This window comes from Coccinella septempunctata, chromosome 8, assembly GCF_907165205.1.
Source record: "Coccinella septempunctata chromosome 8, icCocSept1.1, whole genome shotgun sequence".
NCBI classification, from domain to species: Eukaryota; Metazoa; Arthropoda; class Insecta; order Coleoptera; family Coccinellidae; genus Coccinella; species Coccinella septempunctata.
In genome coordinates this window covers 20,884,556-20,906,604 of record NC_058196.1, presented here as the reverse complement: position 1 = coordinate 20,906,604, position 22,049 = coordinate 20,884,556, and the positions used below count along the sequence as shown (strand labels likewise).

At 35.8% G+C, this 22,049-nt stretch overlaps 3 protein-coding genes across 7 annotated transcripts; 2 read left to right on the top strand and 1 right to left on the bottom strand.

The window, feature by feature from the left end:
• The first annotated feature begins 260 nt into the window (after positions 1-260).
• LOC123318834 (histidine triad nucleotide-binding protein 1-like) lies at positions 261-996 on the top strand. The gene is made up of 3 exons (XM_044905586.1): positions 261-441; positions 497-718; positions 775-996. The coding sequence occupies exons 1-3, from the start codon at positions 337-339 to the stop codon at positions 934-936; spliced, it is 489 nt and encodes a 162-aa protein (XP_044761521.1). The 5' UTR covers positions 261-336; the 3' UTR covers positions 937-996.
• A 564-nt stretch (positions 997-1,560) lies between these two features.
• On the top strand, positions 1,561-21,463 carry LOC123318711 (mitogen-activated protein kinase kinase kinase 4). Of its 5 annotated transcripts, none has more exons than XM_044905413.1 (15): positions 1,563-1,683; positions 1,874-2,033; positions 2,845-2,958; positions 3,420-3,532; positions 7,103-7,500; positions 9,565-10,404; positions 15,183-15,385; positions 15,446-15,835; positions 16,085-16,220; positions 17,246-17,404; positions 17,766-18,220; positions 18,635-19,037; positions 19,161-19,452; positions 19,684-19,784; positions 20,808-21,463. In XM_044905413.1, the coding sequence occupies exons 2-15, from the start codon at positions 1,918-1,920 to the stop codon at positions 21,006-21,008; spliced, it is 3,921 nt and encodes a 1,306-aa protein (XP_044761348.1). In that variant the 5' UTR covers positions 1,563-1,683; positions 1,874-1,917; the 3' UTR covers positions 21,009-21,463. The 5 variants fall into 5 exon arrangements, with proteins under 5 accessions (XP_044761352.1, XP_044761348.1, XP_044761347.1 ...); XM_044905412.1 differs by having other exon boundaries at positions 2,836-2,958; XM_044905416.1 differs by lacking the exon at positions 2,845-2,958.
• On the bottom strand, positions 12,002-13,496 carry LOC123318712 (meiosis-specific with OB domain-containing protein). Its single transcript, XM_044905418.1, has one exon. It carries the CDS (start codon positions 13,481-13,483, stop codon positions 12,077-12,079), a length of 1,407 nt encoding a protein of 468 aa, XP_044761353.1. The 5' UTR covers positions 13,484-13,496; the 3' UTR covers positions 12,002-12,076.
• Positions 21,464-22,049: the final 586 nt, after the last annotated feature.

Sequence of the window (22,049 nt, the reverse complement as noted above, 5' to 3'; positions counted from 1 at the left end):
TCCATAGCTTTCAGGTAGCCAAAGATATTAATGTAATATTTTTAGAGGTAGCCCATGCGCCATTGCTGTTGAAAATATTGGAATATAATTTTTATCGCGCTCCACACTGGTTGTGAATTTCAACAAACTCGCAAAAGCTGACTCTAACTTTTCTTCTTTCTTAAACTCTTTTGATGAGTTGTCTACTCAGAATTTGGACAAAATGATAAGGCTCTCGTTCCTAATAAGAAGTTCGAGTAAACTACTATTCTATGACTGTAATTTTTTTATAGGTTATATTTGTTTACTGATTTTCGAAAAAATTATGACTAAATCCAGAAATAATCTATTCAGAAAATGTCAGTATTACGATCAATCAGTCGATGTTTCCTCGACAAAAAAATCTACTCAATCAAGCCAATACCGAAGTCCTCTTTTTCAGTAAATATGAATACTAGAAAAGTAATGGTCAGCTGTTCAAATATTTACTTTCATATTTCAGTATTATTCATTTTAGATTAGTTCTGAAGTAGAAAAGGCCGTTTCGGCTAAGTTGGATCGTAGCAAACCTACAATTTTCGATAAAATCATTTCCAAAGAGATCCCTGCAGACATAATTTATGAAAATGACAGGCTTTTAGCTTTCAACGATGTGAGTCCTCAGGCTCCTGTACACTTTTTGGTGATACCTAAGAAAAGGATTGCATTACTAAATGATGCAGAAGAAAATGATAAAGATGTATGTGACTAATATCAAAAATACTACTACTGGTATAACTCATACAATAATTTCAGTTACTTGGTGAATTGATTCTCATTGCAAGTAAATTGGGCAAAGAAAAACTTCCTGGTGGTTACAGATTGGTAATAAATAATGGTAAAGATGGATGTCAATCAGTTTTTCATCTGCATGTACATGTACTGGGTGGAAGACAAATGAAATGGCCTCCTGGTTGAAATGATGATGCTTGTTTTTGTTACTCTATATTGTTTATTTCAATAAAGTTATGCTTATGATCATGTTTTTTAACAATTCAAGCAAATTCTAGTTGAAAATACTTGGTTAAACCATTGTATAAAGACCACACAGTGGTCTTTATACAATGGTATATCTTTATACAATGGTTAAACTCTCACAGACATGATTATATGATTTTTGCTCTATAGTATTGAGTTTAAAAACCACAACCCTGATTTCCTTATGCTGTGCATTTTATAAAGTGGTTTTAAAATAATTGATGTTATATATACAAATATAGAATCACTATAACATGTATATGCATCCAGGTTAATCAGAAGGTATATATATCGGGAATTTGTAGTTGTAGGAAAGCCAAAAAATATAACATCTCGAACACACTTCAAATAGCTAGGGGACAAGTAAATACAAAAAAGTAGAATTAAATTAATCTGGTGAGAGGAATAGCAAGAGCAAGCCAGGTCTTAGCGTCTGAACAGACCTTTAGGAAAGGCATGAATGGAGTACGCACGCATCTCCTAAATTTTTAGGCAACCATAAATACATGTATATCGCTAAAACACCTGTAAAAAGTTGACAAAAAGCATAACCTCAAAAAATCAATTTTGACATCAGTTATCAATCACCTGTGTTGTGACGCTCAACTCTCTGAGTTGTGAGACGATTCTAATGGATACCTTGAGCCATAACAATCTGTAATACTGGTGGTAGATGCGAAGTACAACGTAAGTCACTCATTTACTACATATGTATCCTCCATCCAAACAAACAAGTTCAATATCACCGCTAAATGTTGTAAGATTGGCGAATAGGTTATGTAAACAGATAAAATGATACATAATCATTCGATTAAACATTAAGTCTTGATTACCTCTAATTATGTTACGTCGCGATAACTAAATCGCACATTTGTAGGGGGTGTTTTAGCGACTATTTAGTTTTTGACGTACGTTTCAAGAATGGTAGACTATTTCCCACCTGAACTCAGTGATGAATATGATATTTATGGAAAGACGCCCCCAAGAACCAAAATTCTTCGGAAACATAGAGAGAAAAAGCAACGAGATAGAACGGGGTAATGTAACTGAGTGTTTTAAAGACCACTTTCCAATTTCCCTCACTTCTCGCTTTCCTTAGATCACTGACATAGAGCAAGCATGGTACAGGTATTAAAAACATTCCTTCCTATTCTTTTTTCTAGAACAAATTATGCTTTTTTTATATACTTACATATATCCCACAACTGGCAAAGGTCAGAACCTTTGGAATGGTACTATGATAGAATCATTCTATTTTGAATGCACTCTGGTTTTTCACTTGAGTATATCCTAATTTTCAAGAGAAACAAAATAATTTGTTTCAATTAGCAGCAGAAATTCAAATTATTCATGTGAATGCATTTTATAATAATCAGAAGTATGAGTATTATTGAATTTTGAGGTGACTTTTTTGGAATTCTTCATCAGATTTGGCGTTTTTTATTCGCTGGTTTATTATGAAAAGGATTCCAATACATAAGTGTACAATTATATTTTAGCTTTCTTGTCTAGATTCCATACTTCATGGTGGATGTCCTTATTGTATCTTAACCCACAATAAACTGAAGCCTAGGTTTGAAATTACTACAGAACCAAGTAAAACAATCTATGAAAATGTATTTTCTGAAACTTTTTAGGTTTTTCTCTCCCAATCTCTGGAACAAAATCAATTAAAAAATCGAAATAACTAAAATGTTTCAGAAAATGCAGAATCATCCTAGATTGAATTTCAATCGATATATGAAAATGTAGCTTTCAACTGAATTAATAAGTTTAGAAAGTTTTTCACGATTCTTTACATTAAAAATTTCAAGACTTTTATTGGCATATCTCACATAGTTTTCATAGGAGCAAGTATGAAGAAATTCTTGGCACTTATGGGAAGTGGCGTATCAAAAAAAAATTTGGTAAACCAAAGCTTGATATTGAAAGAAGTGATAAAAGGACATGGATTACAATCAGGTAAAAAATGTCAAAAATTGCGGGTCAAATAGGACAGAAGGAAATTCTTTTTTTATTTTGGGTTCATATTGTATGTATGAGCTAACTAGACCATTGTTTTCATACCTGACCTAACCCTCCAACATATGGTGAATATTGACTTCAAGTTGGCAAAGTTCATAACCAAGTTATTTTGTGCAGGTTATTTAACACTCAGATTTAACTATTTTTTATGTCTGTTTTATATGTCTTCTCATTTTGTATAGAACCTCCTCTTTTCCCCACTATCATCATTGAGTATTAAACTCAATGCTATTATAAATGGTACGATAACATTCTAACTACTAAATGGATTATACTAATGAATATCTAATCTTGATGAATAGTGGATTTCAAGAAGAATCATTTCTTTTTGTATTTCATTTCTGGCTGAGAATTATACTGTCCTACTTGAAGTAATTTCAATATTGATGATGTTGCAGAAATATGCCATCTCCAACATCGAAAGGAAAGGCCTCTATTGCCAGGAGGAACACAGTGGGATATATTTATGATGAAATGATTTCTAAAGCTGAGATGACTGATTCAGATCATGGTGAGTGATTGGATTCAATGATCCACCGAAATAACTCCTTGGGAAGAGCCTGGATCAGAAAATGTTTCAGATAAATTAATCATTATCTGATCTAGGCTCTTTCCAATGAGCTCTTCAGTGGATCTTTTAAAATGGGCCACCCTGTTCATTTGAGGGTGCTCCTTGCTTTCAGAATTGAATTTTTTTCTTCACTATCTCTATAAATTAGTAATTGTAAACTACGGATACGAAGTCTTGTGCAAAACTTCGTAGATATCCTATCACCAGAAATTCCCTGTCTCAGAAACCTTTCGTTAGATTACACACAAATTTAGTCAAAAGGTTATTTTAGCGCCAATTATTAGTTTTAAGTTGTCAAAATAAAATTTGGGCAGAGATCTAAGCAGTGTTGGACGAGTTCAGTGCCTGGATGGGTGACCGCTATGGGTATGGATTTGAAGTTACGCTTAAAAGCTAACGACTTCATCGATAGTGATTTTTTTTAGGTGGTTGCTCACTAATTTTTTTCTAAGTACCTATTCAAAAAATCACCTTTTCGAAACTGAATTGAAATTCAGAGATGTGTAAAGTATCGATTCGAAGACTTGTGCAAAATGTCAAAAATGACCGTCGGGCACTAGAAGATTAAAACTGAGTGTTAGAACCTATTTGCTTCATGACATCTTTGTGTGTAAATCTATTATATTAAAGTATATCAATGATGACACTAAAATTTTGCATTAATTAATCTACAAAAACTTCCTTACGATTATAGCGTCAAGTACTTAGATGAATGACTTGGCATGTATCAATTTTCAATTCTATCGGGTCTGTATTTTTGGTTTGGAGGTGACAAATTCGATTCTAACCATTTTCCAAACTATACCACATAGAAATTAAGTTTATTGACAAAAAAGTTCTGCCGTTGCAAGTCCTTCCAATCTTGAGATCTTCTTTCAATCTAGATTTTTACTGAGAAATCGGAGATATATATGATATTGCTTATCTTCTTTATTTTACAAACGATTACCAGGAAATTTTGAAATCCTTCAAAGTCATCGTCATTTAATGAAATTGTACCATTTTTATTGAAATAGGCCTCCTAATCCTAGAAAGCCGGGAAAAAACAAAATACGTGATTTAACGTCAGCCACCTCTGATTGGCCGGTAGAATTCCATACTTATCTCGAAAGGCGTTCAAACACGTTTTCAGCAGTTCGAAATTGCTGTTATTCCCTTTTTGAGTAGTTCCTTGATAACTCTGCAAGTTCTTAGTTTAGGTAGAAGGTTCATTAATGTGATTTGTCTTCTCTTGTTATTCAGAATCGAATGATATAATGAAAAATGTAGGTCGTAATTTGAAAATATTGAGTTTTGATGGCATCGATTAGTCCAAATTGATGATCTTCTCATAAACACCCTTTGCATTTGCTGCCCAAACAGCAAATAGTGTAATGTACTGCATAATGGCAGAATTAAAAATGGTGAACATTTTTTCGACGCAGAAATAGGTGTTCGAAAAAGTGTGACCTCCCGTTTTCACCATTTTTACCCAAGGTAAAAACGTTGAAAGATTCTAATTAAGAAAGTAGGCCGTTTCCGGTATAACCGGATGGTACAGTGGTCTGAAAATATTTCAGGTAGAAAGTTCATTTTGGAAAATCCCAACATTTTCAGCACGAAATTGTGATTAGTTCTCTATAAACGTCTAGTAGGCCATCCACCGTGGTACACTGTATGTCGTGTTTCATTCTATTGAGAAATTGTTTAATTGTATAACAATAAACAACATCTTCGGATGATAGTATATTCAACCATCAGAAAAACTTGAACTAAAATAATTATGGTTCATTCAGTGCTCAAGATTTTGAACGAACAGTGCAATTTATTGGAACCTGGTGAATAAACTACTTTTACTCTTATCTAGAAACAAATATACAAATATCCTCATTCATTATTTAGCACACCATAAATAATATTGTATATGGGACATTTCACCAGGTGTAATCCCTTTTCACTGTTAAATAGGTAGGTCAAAATTGGACAAGTTGTAAAAATTTCTTGAACTATTTAGTAGCATTTGGGTAGCCGACAATTTACGTTTTTATGGCCCCATTAGGGATAGCAGAAATAAAGTACAATAGTAGGGGAGCCGACAATGCTAAATGAGGATTTACTCGAGCGTCGTAGAGACCTATATATACTAATAGATTGTGATGTTTAGATGACAGGAGGAAAAAAAGGTTTCATGATGTACGCACTTTCAGCGGTGGGGAAAGCGTCTGCAGGTTTTCAAAGATGTGAAAAAAAAAAAAACGTCAGGTGTACATACTCGTGTTAGATTAACATGCTGTAGGTATATGCCCTACGTGTCCCTGATAATAAATTCATGTTACTTTTTCATGTAGTTAACCACATTTATCTTTATCTGATACGCTCGAGTATGTAAAATGATCTTTTTTTTTACTATTCTGACAGGCTCTCCTAGACAATTCTCCCTATATACGAGTGCAGGTCTAATATTTGATAAAGGTACAGTATAGGGTCCAAGGTATCTTCCCTTATATTAATCTGACACGCTCGAGTAAATCCCGAATTTCCCTCTTGGGCTACCCAAGTACATGCAAGGTGTTGATCCAGGTTTATTTCGAAATAGCTAAATAGAGTTCCGAGATAAACAGATATACCTGCTTTTTCACAAATGACCATAACAAAAGTAGATTATCGAAAATTTCATGGCAATTTTCAATGTTGACAAATAAGAGTTACGATTAAATTCATATGATGACCTAGTAGTAGTAGTAGTAACAGTCGTTTATTTCAAATATAGCATATAAGCAATGACCTATATTTGTTATTACCCTTATCGATTCTATTCGAAAAACAGAAAAAAGAAATCAAAATTCCTAGAACTTTCTGTTAGCTTTTGTGTTTTTTCTTTCTATGCATTTTTCTCTATTTTTCTAAAACTCAACTTAAACCAAAGAGATGATGGAAATAGCCCAAATTTCCAGCATGTAAAAAGAAACTAAATTAATTATTAACTAAACAATAGGTTAAAATTTAAAAAAATATATACATATTTTTATTGTAGATGTTTCATACACTTTCCAGGAGTACTATGTACCTAGAACACTGATCTCAACAAATACCATTTTGATAAGAATAGGTTTCCACTCATCCCATGATATTTTTTTCTGAAAAACAAATTTTTGCAATAGTTATTCGAAGAAATGTGAGACATCTCCAACGCTATTTTTTTCGTAAGATTACGAATAAGACGAGAACCTTCTACTGTCTACCTCAAGTATGGCACTCTATTCAAATTGTCTTTGAAAGAGCCATAAAAGTCTTTGAATGGGCCTCTTATGATGCCATAAAATACTGGGTATACTATTGTAAGGTAGTAAGCTGTTTCAGGTATAATGTCGAGGGTTTCGTGCCATAAGGGCTTAACCACAAATTCGCGATTTTCGATATGAAGTCCCTCTTCTATGAAAATATGTTGGTTGAATGGAGCACGTTAATCTTTGAGCTCTCAAGATGAAAGGGGGGGTAAATACTCGATGGCCTAATTTTTCATTATTTCAGGCGGAAATGGGATAACTAACAAGAGGATGACCAAACGACAGCTCAAACTTCTTCGAGGCTCCGAAAGAGACCTCAAACTAGACATAGCCAGCGCCCAGGCCGCTCAAAATATGATCATCACTAACGTTCCCAATGGCCCCCCAACTCCCCAACCAAGCTTTCAAGTGGAATGCAACAAGCGGTTCATGTGTCTGTCGGGAAGGACTGTATTCAACTGCAACAGTAACAGACATTCATATGACAGTAAGTTGGATGAAAAGAAGAAACAAATAATGGATGACAATGACGAAGAGGAAGATAAAACCATGACGAGTAGAGTGCTGTTCCATCGCACGTTGTGCATGCTGATCAAAATAGGGATTAGCGATAAACAGGGAGACAGAAATCCCAAACGATGTGTGAGTGAACTCAGAAAATTCGGCATTATACATAACTCGTTGATCTTAAAATTCACCCGCTTCCCAAGCTTCATTTTAATTAAGTTCTAACTCGACAAGGAATTCCCCAATTGGTAATTTGAGCTCATTTTTGCGAAGTCGGTTTCAGTGGCGTAGCTTGCCTTAGAGGGGCCCTGTATCAAAATGTGTTGAGGGGCCCTAAGGAAGGGTGAAGTCAAAATTAAAGTAGCAAAAAATGTTCGATTTGTATCGAAATAATTATATGTAGGTACTTATAATTAAAAGTTCTAACTCATACTTGATGCGAAAATAGCGAAATAATATACAAACAACATAAAATAATAAACAAACAAATAATAAACGAACAATACAAAAAATTAAAGATACACTTTTCTAGCCTTTATTTCAGCAAATCTATTTATCAAATCAGCCATAGCTGATGACGATTTCAGTTTTTTAAGTTGTTCCCTCTCTGCCCTCTATTGACAATAAGGACATGTCTGAAAGTAATAACGTCCGGAAAACTGGATGCAAGGCTATTGAATTTTATCAGGACTAATTCTAAAAGTTCTTTGATGGCACGAATTTTCTGCATTTCTGATTTTAAGTATTCGTATCTATCTGAATGATCAATTCGGTGTAATGAACGGGATTTTGAAATGAATGGTTGTCTTAGCAGTTATTCTCAAAAATGCTATTGTGAAACCTGTAAGAGGTTTCGGATAATTTTTTCAGGAATTTTTTTGCATACAGACATTCGGGGGCCCCTAAAGCCTGGGGGCCCCGTATCACTGATACCGCTGATACCGCGGTAGCTACGCCCCTGGTCGGTTTATGAAACTGAATGAACATGTATGGCCAACGCATTGCTTATTTTTTCCAACACTATAGGAGGCGATACTGACCCCCGGTTTCACAAAACTTTGATTGCGTGATCAACGATTTGACAGTCATTCTATTTCCAAAACGAAATCACTGAAACCATTTTATTTCTGAATATATTGCTAAAGTAGCAATAGAGGATCATTGAAAGGATGTATACGGATCATAATTTGACGCTGGAATGCGCATGACTAAATTACCCATTGAAAACAAACTGACGTTTATTTGTAAATCAAGCGTTGATTCCCCAATCAACCTTTGTGGAATCGGGAATCACTGTCGTTAACTATTTGATATTTTGTTTTCAAATAATAGAAATGATCATGATTCAATACACCAGTGAAGTAACTGAATATTCCATATAGAGAACTCAACTCAAATGCTTGAAATAGTCCCTTTTTGGTATCCCCCACATTCGGTGAATTACCTGGGTTGGTATCCAGGAGGTACCGCCCATTTATTACTACGCATCTTCAACTAAAATTACTGAAGGGTTTGAAATCATTTGCATACATTTTCTTGATGCATTTCATGAAGTGGTTTTACCTAGTGAACTGTGTGAAATAGTGGAATATTTTCGATTTGTTGTGAGATGAGAACTGTGATAAAAATACCGAAACGCAAAATAACGAACTTCAAAGAAGATTCAAAAGAAACAAAAAGGAAGCTCAATGGGATTATCAGGCAGATTATGTTTATAAAACAAGCGGAACTACACAAAGTCGAACAGAGGAATCGTGAGATGGTACAGTTCATTTATTTTTATTTTAAATACTGTATTTAGCTTCAGCTCTAATGATTTTCCCGTTAACAAACGCTCAAGTGCGTTTTGATTGAAAATGAATTTTGATTGGTCATTTGAGTTCTTGATGTCACATTCTGAATTCTGTCACATGTAGGCTTTGGTATTGACTGATTATATCATTAGTGATCCATCAAGTAGCTTTGAGAGGTCAAATTGAATAAATTTCTCGAGGGAACATTATTTGGAATTATTCATGGCAGAAGAGTTTGAAGAAACATTGTATCCAACATTACGCCAAGCAATCGCCAGCTATCGTCAGGAATTCTCTTTTCTTCAACCAAAGAATTTTTCTTCTCAGTCACAATTCATTCAGAAATTTTTTTTATGATAAACTTCGAAACTATCTTATAAACTAATTGAGTATTTATAATTCACAGCCCAGCCGAGAAGAATTCAGATGGCACGAGTACAGAGATGTCATATGGCTAGAGCTGAGGGCTTACCATGCAAGCCGAACAACTGTCGAAGAAGATATATTTCTATGCAAAGAGCGAAAAGAAGTGGCAACTTTGCTTGATGACTTAATGAATTACCGCTTCGAGCCAAAAAGATGTGGCAGATATCCTAAGGAACTTCAAACACAGAATGGCAAAAAAGAATGTTCTGGATGTGCGTTCATAAATTGCGTCGCCTGCCTTGATGCGCAAAGTGAGGCATTAAAGGAGATAGAAGAGCTGTCACAACGTTTGGAGAAAGCAGAGTCACTGTTCCCATCTGGAAAAGCCTTCGCTGAGATGTATCCAATATATAGAAGTCCCGAGTTTGAAGGGAGAGTTGCCACTATCAGCTTATGGGTAAATCTAACAAGATTACACAGAATAAATTTAATGCTACTCGGAAGGTTCCTATTCTTTCTCGACACGAAAAATTGCAAATGGAACACACCCTCTGAGAAATCAACAACTAATGGGGGCAGTAATAACCAAACGGAGGGCAGTAATAACCAAATGGAGGGCAAAAAAAGTCCTTCTCCCAATGATCCAAATAATGATTTCAACATTGAAGACTTCGATTATATGAGCAATAATTTTCTTCTTCATTTGATGAAGATGACTGAGAACGAAGATTCCTCACCTTATCGAAAGTACATTGAAAATGTACTCAAAACTCAGGCTTTGAAGAAAAGCTTGAATTTTCTGGAAAAATTACACGTTCAAGTACTTAATAAGGCCTTATTGACGTTGGAGAAACCAAGGAATGGCGATGTGTTCACTAACGTGAGTAAAAGTTTAAGATTTCACCAACTTATAAGATGCCCAATTTAATTTGCAGTTTCACTCGCTTTGTATGATTGAAAAACGTTTCTATTTCTATTCTTTTTTTTTGACAGAAGCTATAACCGGTCAAAATGAATCGTTTCGCCAAAAATCACCTATCCAAAACTTTCAAAATGACAAAGTTGAAAAAAAAAATTGAAAATGATTACTGAAATAGATCCTAATACGACCCTAGACCGTTTGTTAGCTGAATTATCGCAAAGCAATTGAAAAAACTTATCGCTTCCACCATGTGCTCTCTTTCTTCAATACAGATGTTTTTTCCCAGCAGGAATAAAAAAAGATGATATTATCAGATTTTGAATGTATTGGCTCCATTCTAAAATCAGTTGTTCTCGATCAATTCTAGTGATCAATAGTTTTTCTTTCGTTTGATTTTCTACACTCGATCGCTGAGCAACGCGAAACACGCAATTTGACCCAAGCGGTAGTTTTGCGAGAAGAAGGGTGGACATACACAAGAATTGCAGAAAGGTTTGGAGTTTCCCATACAAGTATGTCCAGAATATTGCAGCGATTCAGGGAGACAGGTATGAATGTCCGAAGACCAGGACAGGGTAGACCACGGGTAACAACTGCCATTCAAGAACGTTACTTGAGAGTTTCTTCGTTGAGACAACGGCTTGCAACCGCTCGCCTCCTTCAAATTCAGCTTGAGCAAACTCATGAGGTGCAAATTAGCACTCAGACAATAAGAAATCGCCCCATAGAATATGATTTAAGGCCTCGCGTCGCGGCAAGAGGCCCAGCTCTTACCCCAGCCCATCGAAGAGCGCGTTTGGATTTTGCGAGAGAGCATCCATTGGGAAGAGGCCGATTGGGAAAGAGTTCTCTTCACAGATGAGTCTAGATTCTGCCTCTACCATTGTGATCGACGTTCCCTTGTACACAGACGTCCACATGAAAGATATGCTCAGTGCAATTTCCTGAATACTACTGGTCATAAAGTAAGTCAAGGCGTGTTCTGTGCTACTGGTTTCGGGGGAGGATCGATTATGGTATGGGTTGGAATATCTTTGACTGCTCGCACAGACCTAGTGGTCGTTGATAATGGAGCTATGAATGCTGATAAGTATATAAGAAACATTCTTGAAGAGCATGTAGTGCTATTTGCCCCATACATTGGTGAAAATTTCATTTTTGTGGACGATAATGCCAGACCCCATCGTGCGCGCATCGTTCAGGAGTACCTTGAAGGAGGTTGAAGTCTCTCGAATGGAATGACCAGCAAGAAGTTCAGATCACAATCCGATTGAGCAGGTTTGGGACAACCTCAATAGAAGGCTGAGAAGTTCAGAAAATCATCCAGATACTCTTAATGACTTAGGAATCCAACTCGGAGAAATCTGGGAAGGATTAGATCAGAACATTTTAAGATCACTCATTTTGAGTAAGAACCGTCGTTGCCGAGCTGTAATTAACGCAAAGGATGGAAATACCAAGTATTAATCACTTGTTCGGCAGTTGTTCCCTTTATTTCTTTTATATTATTAGTCATATTCTCAAAGAACCAAACTTTATTCAGAAATGTTAACAATGTTAAAGTTTCACAGAGTTTGTGATACTGCTTAAAACCGATTTTATTGGGATATAATTCAATTATCCTCGAAGATCAATACACTGGAATTCTCTCCGCTACTTCCAGGCTGTCTGCAACATTGCACCCTTGAACTGAGACAATCGCCCTTTGATAATTATCGAAATAAACGAAGACCCGAATGGCGCATCTTTCCAACAGGTATTTCCATTTCATTTTGCCCCTATCGCTCTCGGACATTTGCAAAAATTCGCGAACGGAGCAACCTAAGACGGTTTCAGCTGTTTTTCCTGTCAGCCTGCAGTCATTCAAGTGTCCCGTGTGATCTGAAATACTCATCCTGATATCAAACTGAAATTCCGGCTCTACGGATTCTTGATTCTGTCCCACGGGACATACGGAGTTCTCGCATTTTCCCGAAATATTCGTGGATTTTATAAGGGTTTTGCAGTGTCCACATTTCTTATTGGTAAGTCGATTGTAGCCATCTAGATCTAGTTGGGTGACAACGGCGTAAATGAGTGCAGTGAACTGAACGTTTTGCGTTGATTCTCTGCCTATGGCTAAACGGTTTTGAATCTGCTGTATGCTCATCACGTTCTGAATTTTCTCTACGTCAGGTATGTCAAATGTTTGGTTCCACGTATTTGGAGCTTCCAATCGAGCAGTTTTCGCGTATCTCGCTAGATTTTCCGCTTCCTTTCCAATCGGATTCTCTGTTAATATAGATCTCGAACTGAAGGTAGCCACTATTGTTTTGTGGAATCCAGACCAATCTATCTTCACGTCTGTCACAAAAATTATGGTTTCTCTAGGTTTCCAACATCCAGCTTTGCTAACGTATTCCTTGTTCCATATGTTCAACCTTATTCCTTGATGAGTTTGATCGAACAAAATCACATCGATCACTGGCGCTTCACTTCCATTTTTTAATTTTACCATCCTTACGTTACTAGCGAAAGCAACAGCACCTAATATATCTGCAAAGGTATCTTTGATGGAAATTCCACCATTATGGAGGTCCCTAATAGGTACAAAACCAGGTGGTTTTGTTGGTAAGCGTAATAATTCCTTGTATCTGTTAACGTTATCGCCTTCGTGATGCAGGATATTGGATAAATCGTTCATAATGAGGGAAAATGGTGACGTTACTTTGGGTCGGAATTGTTCGCCATAGTCGTTGAATTTTCGGATCACAATTTGTGGTCTGATTATTTCTACAACATCCCCTATGTGAAAATTGTCCTCAACCTCGCAGATTGCTTCAAATTTTCCCCAGTACGTAACGTTGATAAAATCCTGTGGGGAATCTCGGAGCGTAAAGTTTAATACTGCTCTGCTGGTTCCAGCTTGCGTGGACTTGGAATCGGTGAATTGTCTTGTTTCTTGTTTAGCAATTATTACTCCAACAATTAGTCCATTGAAAATGGTTGGTTCTAAAGTTCTGAGAGTTACTCTTTGTAGGGCGATGTTCTCGTTCATCTTGGGATAATTCAAGTATGAATTTATTTCCGATGCGGAAAGGAACTTATGGAAGATTCTCTATGTTTGCCATAGAATTCGATAGACAAAGTGCATGTGAATCGATGAAACGTCTGTGGTTGGAATCTTTCGAATTTGACATTTTTTTCATTGCACAAATGAATTAATTATTTTTAAGTGAATAAACTAAAATGTCGGCTTGAGGAAAAATATATCCCAATTTCAAAAACTCCATATTTGACACCATATTTCGTGGTGTTTGAAAATTGTACGACATATTCAAATTTTGCGCGCAAAAAGTGCGAGATGTCTGTGATTTTCGATTATTGTGACGAAAATGGTTGAACTCCATAGACATATCGATGAAGAATTTTGGTCAAATTCAATAATTCTATCTGTCCGTCCGTCCGGGCGTAAACACCCTAATTTCCGATAGAAAATTGCTAGAAATTTGAAATTTTCAGGGTAGGTTGAGGTTCTGAATGGTCCGGTTAAATTTGTTTGGACAGAATCTGGCAGATTGTTTCATGGTGGGGTATCTTAAAAAAATGGTCATCTCAGAAATCCCTTGTCTCTGTAGACAAGTAACACGGTGTATATTGAATGTGATATGTGATTGATAGAATACAGGCTGGGCCAAATTCGTTGTCTACTGAGGGTATCCCGAGAACTATAGCAGCTAGAAGGAAACGGATGACATTCTCTAGCTCTTTTTTCCTGTCTAATCCAAAACTGAAAACAAAACCGGCCTATCATTCCTAGATTTTGAGTTACAAAAAAAATTGAGATTTTGACGGTTTCGAAAAGTTGTCATAACTTTTTTGGCTTTGAAGTTACAAATCTGAAACTTGAACCTTCTTAAGCACTTTCATCCCTAGAATCTACTGACAAAAGATTTTTTTTCAATTCAAGAATAAAAAATTCAATAAAAGTTTGTATTCAAAAAACCGGAAGTTCGTCTAATGATTCGAAATGAAAAAATATTTTGAGCTCGTCTAGTAGATTCTAAGTGAAAAAGTGCCAGTAGAAGGGTCATGTTTCAGATCTGAAACTTCAAAGACAAAAAAGTTACGACAACTTTTCGAAATCGTTAAAATCTAATTTTTTTTGCTTATAACTCAAAAACTAAGAATCTTAGGAGGATCCGGTTTTCACCATTCTTTGTTTTTCTGAATGAAATGTGTAATCCGTTTTCTTCTAGTTGCTAAAGTTCTGGGGATCCCCTCAGTAGACAACGAATTTTGCCCACTTTGTACAACTGAAATAACTTAGAATAAATTGAGTATTAAATTGACTAGTTGTACTCTGATTAATCTGATTTACGATTTTACTGAAAATAATTGACTAATCTACATTTGATGTTGTCTGAAATAAATGTGACTAAACTGAATTTAAAATGACCATTTTTGAAATTATTAAATTGAATAAACAAATTAATTCAGATGCATAACATCCGCAGATAATTAAATCAACGAATGTTACGATCTAAATCGAACTAACAAACTTTAGATCGTAACATTCATTGATTTAATTATCTGCGGATGTTATGCATCTGAATAAATTTGTTTATTATTTACCTGCCTTACTGTTGAAGGCGTGATCTATTTCTTATTTATTAAATTGAGTAACCTGAAATACAATTCACGGTTTGTGAAATAATTTTTATTTTCAACATATTAATTCAGTAACCCCTTTCTAGACTTCTCTTTCCAACGAGGAGAATGAATTGAGAAGGTACGGAGCATGGAGTCCCGAAGCTCAAGCCATAAACTTACCTTCTTATCGTGCGGCTTTTCTATTTCTCGCCGCTGTTCCCTTGGAGGTAATACATCAGTTCATGTTGCTGAGATTAGAACAGAGACCTCTGAATCCATCACCTCTGAGTGTACGTCAGTTAATGAGGTAAGAATTATCAACAATGAGTAAGTCGAGATCACCAATTTTTTTAATTTTTCTTCGCAGAGAATATAAGGAAGGGCTCAATATTGCAATAACACAAAGAAATAGGGCTGAAAATTACATAAGCGCAATCAAACGCTCTACAGATTTGTCGATCGACAAGTATGTGTCTAAACTGAAACATTACGATGAATGCATGGAGATGTTCTTTATGGCTTACCTAGGATATATAGAAAAATGGGCACTTCTAGAACATGTAACTTTTCAGAAAAACCTCCTGGAAGTAGAGTGGGACTACTGTAGTGAAATAATCAAATGTATGCCGCATCGACAGGGTATTCTTGAACAGAAGTTTTGCGAAATACTTTGTGCAATACTGAAGAGAATCGCGAATAGAATGATGGTCAATGTTGAGGATATTGTAGGCGCCGCTCAGGACGATGATGACGTAAAGTAAGTATAATTTGGCACAGAACACTAGTTCATACACTCACGAGTTGTTTGAAGAGCTTCTGAGAGGTACCATCTTGATACCAATATAGGTGAATTCGAATAATAATACATAACTAGCAGTACAGAAGAACCACCAGAAATTCGAGATTTATGACTTGTCGAAAGCAAATTTAAACAAATCAAGTTCGAAAGGTGCATCTTCTGGCCTTCTACTATACTTTTCTAAATATAAAAATAACTTCATTTCAGATACAACATACTGGCTATATGTAGGGAACTTCAGCCTGTACTCAATGAGGAAAGAGAAATGAGTGTAAAAGCTCTTTCTTTTTGCAAGAAAATATTCAAAAATGAAGTGTGTGATGAAGCTGTGTGGAGGGTGAAGGTAAGAACTTAATGAGTTTGAACAATACAGAATATTTTTTGCTATTCGATTTAAACGCATTTACTGATTGAAATAACAATAGAATTTTTTTTTATTTCCAATAGTAATTTGAAGCAGGAATTTTATGGGATGGGGAATATAACATGATGACCCCACTTTTTGTGGTGTCTTATGTTGTGATGCCCTCATCCAATAAAATAACATTTCACTTGATATACATGCTGAAGAAATTCGATATATTGCCTTTTTGTAAATAAAATAAAATGTTATTTTTTTCCCCACAAAGGAAGGCTTTTTTTGTCGTCTTCAATTCAATTTTCGAATCTGCTACATATGTTTCGATCGCTTCAAAAATGGGATAATCTTCAGGCATCTGAACTGCAGAAATAAGTCTCAAACTAATACGAGACAAATAGAGAAAATTCTCGAAATGAACAATACAAACATTTGTATAAAATGTAGAAGATTTTACAAATCTTAAAAGGGCGTTTAGCAGATTTACTTGAGAGATATAGGCAAACTTACATATCACAATAAATAAAAATAAATGTCAGCAATAAAGAAGTTATATGGCATATTGACACTAGAAAACAACTAAAGGAAACAGGTGGAAACAAAAAGAAAGCACGCATTTTTTAAAAATTTTTAGTCTACTCTCGAAAAATAATACAAAAATGAGATATAAGTATGTCTAATTTATATTAATTCAGGTTTTCTCATAAATTTTAGCCCAAAACTTCTGTTTTTTTCCAATGCTGTGCGTTTCAACTTACTTTCTCTCATTCATTTCAGTTTTGAAAGTATCACCCTAATCTTCAACCGAACTCCCCAAATCATTTAAACAATTTTTTGAACTCCCATTGAGAACGCGTATTTTTTTTCGAGATACTTTCTTTGAATCATTTACACAGTTCGTTACTTTCAATTACATATATTCAAAAGGAAATATTTTGTATCAGGTATCTCACTTTCATTCATACATGATCTATACCTTATACCCAGTTTTATTGTTTTTTTTTTTTCAGGAAGCGATATTTAAATTCAAATGCACAATACCAGACGTTATCGAGAGAATACAATCTTTGTTCGTAATTGTTGATACCATTATTGATGATGTAGAAAGAATTACCCTTGTTAATAGAGTCAGAGAAATTTTAATGCAAGCATACAAGATTGGATTTGAAGTAAGTATGCCAGAAAAAAGATATGACAACCCCAAGTAGTTATAGGCCACGCCATCACTCATTGGCATAGCTATCATGAAATTAGGCTGTTCCGTGCAATAAATCTCCCTGATGTAGCCTGGAGCTCTAACCAACTGAGCTAATAAAGAACAGTTATTATTATTATTTAAATCTCCCTGCTTTATTTTCATAACATACGATTGCTGTAATCTGAGAGATTGGTGTGACGGTGGTTTGCTAGATCGATTTAGATCGTAACATTTGTTGATTTTATATCAGCGGGTGGTATGTTTGTGAATCAATCTCATTTATTATTCACCTCCCGTAAGGCGCGATCCATTTATACTAACGCCTCTATCAGTTCTACAGAGAAATGACTGATTTCGTACCTGACCAGAAGAGAAGAAGACTCGTGTTGACCTTGGTGCAGTTCGCTAACTTATGGATGAAGTTCGTGGTGGAAAAATGCGAAAGGGGTCGCGGAATGCGTCCCAGATGGGCGTTGAAGGGTTTGGAGTTTCTTTGCGCCGTTGTCGATCCGAAGAACACTCGATTCCTCACGCAGGCCGAATTCGAACAGCTGAAGACCGACATGGATCAGTGCATCTCGCATGTAATCGGTACCACGGCCCCCTCTACTCCGGATTCGGGCCTATATTCAGCGTCCCCAAGGAGTTCGCACAGCGGAAGATCCAGAGGATCCTCCCCGAGTCCACGACCGGCCCACAGGAACAAGAGGTCCAGAAGAAAGATCAGCAATGAAAAGATGTCTTCTCCGTCTGAGGATTCCCTCGATTCGTTCAGTTTTGATAGCAGGTGAGCTCAATTATTGAATTGAAATATGTTATTTGAATTACTGGAAAAATAACTAAAATGTACAATTTTAATAAGATGGGTGTTTTCGCTTAGGGCAGAGCGGAGCTATATGTAGACAAAGCCAAGAAAACTATTTAACTATGTTGTTAACTTCTTGACTTGTAGATTTTCCGAAAAACTGCTCTATTTTATGGTGTCATGTAGTTGGGAAACCGACGATGCTAAATCGGGATTTGCTCGAGCGTCGTGGAGACACCCTGTATATATCTATGGGAGTTGTGAGTTAGGATAACTCCCAATGACTTCAAAATAAGACATTTCTCAACATAATTCATTTTATTATCACAGAATACTCCTTCCTCATTGGAATCTTGATCCATTACCCATCAGTAAAAAATGCCTTCTATTTTCAAGGAAATTACTTGCCCCACAATGCGGTGATGCAACTCCCAAGCAAGACGTGTGTCCCCAAACTAGAGCCAAAGAAGCAATAGAACTACTCGATGTGGAAATAGATAATAGTCGAAGAAATGCAAGACTGATCGGTAAAGTACTGAACAAAAGACCAACAAGCTTTCGCGTAAGACAGAAATACGTCAAATTCACGTGGCAAAGAGGCATAAAAATAGGACAAGGACGGTTCGGAAAAGTATATACTGCAGTCAACAACAACACGGGAGAAATGATGGCGCTCAAAGAGATACCCATACAAAATAACGACGATGGGAGTTTCATGAGAGCCACCGATGAAATGAAAGTATTGGAAGGGATTTCTCATAGGAATCTTGTGAAGTATTACGGTACCGAAATCCATAGGGTGAGTTTTATGTTCACAGTATTGTATTCTTTTCATGACACATAAAAATGTACTTGAGGCATTTAGGCCCTAGTAATAATATACTCGAATTTATGGAAGAACTAATGAAAAAAACATTCACAGGACGAAATGATGGTTTTCATGGAGTATTGTCAAGAGGGTACCCTAGAAAACATCATAGCTGCATGTGATGGTGGTTTACCTGAACTACTGATGCGCAGATACACGTTCCAATTGTTGTCCGGAGTACATTATCTACACGAACACGGTGTGGCGCACAGAGACATCAAACCGGCCAATATTTTCATGACTGATGATTGGAATTGCTTGAAAATTGGGGATTTCGGGAGTGCTGCCAAAATCAAGGCACACACGACGGTTGCTGGGGAACTGAAAGGACTTTTTGGAACTCTTGGTAAGGATCGTTAATTTGATTTGTTTTTTTTAGGAATCTTACTATTTTCCAAATTTATGGCTTTTTTTAGTAGTATTTTCGCTAGACTCAAAAAGGGGATTTTTTTTGAAACAATGTTATCTACCACATTTGTGCAATATTCTTAGTGTTGTTTTTGTATTCTTTTTATAATAGATATTTTTCGTAAAAATGTTATTTTCATTATTTTTTATATTTATTTTTTATTTTCAGCTTACATGGCGCCAGAAGTGTTTTCAGCAAAACAAGGGCATGGAAGAGCTGCTGATATTTGGTCAGTTGGATGTGTTGTTGTCGAGATGGCTTCAGGAAAGGTGAGTTTTCGAAAAAGATGGCATTACGATATTCAAGAGCGTTTCAGAAATTATACAATCCTAACAGAATTGTACCAAGTACGGAAGAAAAGTGCTTTAATCACTAAGAATCGATTTCACAAGAGGCTCATGATCACTAGGCGTTTTGTACAAGAAATTCGGTTTTTCGAGCACTAAGCACTTTTTTGGAAAACTTTTTGTGAAGCGGTACCACCAGAAGTTTTCGATATTTTGTGTGTGCAAAATTGAATATTTTTCTGTTCCATACGGTTCTCAAGATATTCAACAGAATGTATTAAATGGGCCAGCCACCAAGTTCAAAAATTTGGTTTTCTACTGCTGAAATACATTATGCTATACAGGGTGTATTTGAAGGTGAGGCTTTTTTTCAACAGAAGGTAGAACTGGTCAAAAAGAAGCGTTTCCCCAAAAATTACCTACACAAAACTTTCAAAATGACAAAGTTGAAAAAAAATTGAAGATGATTACTGAAATAGATCATAATACGACCCTAGACCCTCTGTGTAAAAATAATACTGCAAAATCTCACCAATAAAATTCGTCTAAATTATTCACGAATTTTTTCACAATGGGCATCACAATCTTCTTGTCCGAACATTCCAACAATCGTCGAAAAAATGGGATGAAATGGGGAAACATCATAGCACTTTTTTCACCCTAAATTGCAGGATACAACAATGATGAATCTCTCAAAAGTGACATGATGCATCTAATCCGATGAACTTGGTACTGAACCATTCACCTGATGATAGCGAAACACTTCCGTTCAATTCTGTCAGGTTGAACTGGGGTTAACGCTTAATGCTGGACTGAACCTTAGCCTTAGCAGCACAAAATTCGAAAATCGAAGGGTGCTAGGTCAAGTCCAGACACCTGATAACATTTTCGTTGATTGAAAAAGCTGCTAGGGTAGTTCGCTTTCATATGTCTGCGTATCAACCAGGAATGGTAACTGAAAACGCTTTAACAGGCTAGTGATTGATACATATCTTTTCTTTTCAGAGACCCTGGTCAGAACTTGATTCAAATTACCAGATCATGTTCAAGGTTGGTTCCGGTGCCCGCCCAGATCCTCCAGAAAATATGATTGATGAAGGCGTAGACTTCTTGAGGTTATGTTTCAAATTTAAACAATATCTCAGAGCTACAGCTCAAGAACTGCTTAATCATGATTTTGTTAAAGTGGGAGGCGAGGATCTATAGGATTCCCACTATTCCACACCGTTTTATTCGCCTGTCAGAAACTTCTGACAGTGTGAAGTATTTTTAAGAGATGAAAGTACTATCCAACAATCGCCCAGTGAATCCTTTGTCACGCTTAAACTTGGTCAACATTTTTCAATAATTGTTCTGTTAGTAATCGATATTCTATTGAAATATGATGTTAAAGGAAGTCTGAATCATTTTGTTCCTGTAATTATATTATACTTCATTTTATTGTTTTTCTATTTGTATTTTATATTATAATCTTTTATTCGAGTAATGTATTATAGATCTCTTCATTTAAATGTGATAGTTTTTTATTTATATAATAGGTCTAGGTAGAACTGTGTAAAACTATTTTTGCTGTATGTTTCAACCTAGAGTTTTATATAAAGTAGAATGAAATAATGCTGTTGTTCCAGCTCAGAAATAAATATTTTATATAATTGCCGAAATTATTTTGTCCTTTCCTACATCAGACATTGGAATATCTGAAATCGAATTGTCCCAAAACATAGGGGTTTAAAAAATTTTCTTCGATTCCAAAGGTTTGTTACTACAAATAATCAACCAAATACAGAAGATGCTGAAAAAGAAGCTACGTTTACGAGGGGGTTCAAAAAGTGAAAAAGAATATCTTATGTCAAAAACCACTAATTTATATGGGGTTTTTATTATGATCCAATTCAATCAGTTCGATTATTTTAATGAATTTCACCATAAAAAATTTCTCGAAAATTCTCGACATTGACTACAGTTGGGAACCTACTGAAATTGAAAAAATATGTTCGTAAAGTGCTGCCACCTTTTCGACGAAAGTGGAAACTATTGTAATATTCGTAATTTCTACTGATCGTTTAAGTGTTCTGGCAACACCCCACATTTTGGTTGCTTATAGGGATGGCGGGAAAATCCCCTGGTATAAACTCTTCTTATGAGCAGAATAACCACCTTCTGAATTTCAAATGAAGCAAACACTGAAATGTTGACAGGATATGAGCCACTATAATTATGGTGGTTTTTAGAAATGATGCTTATTGG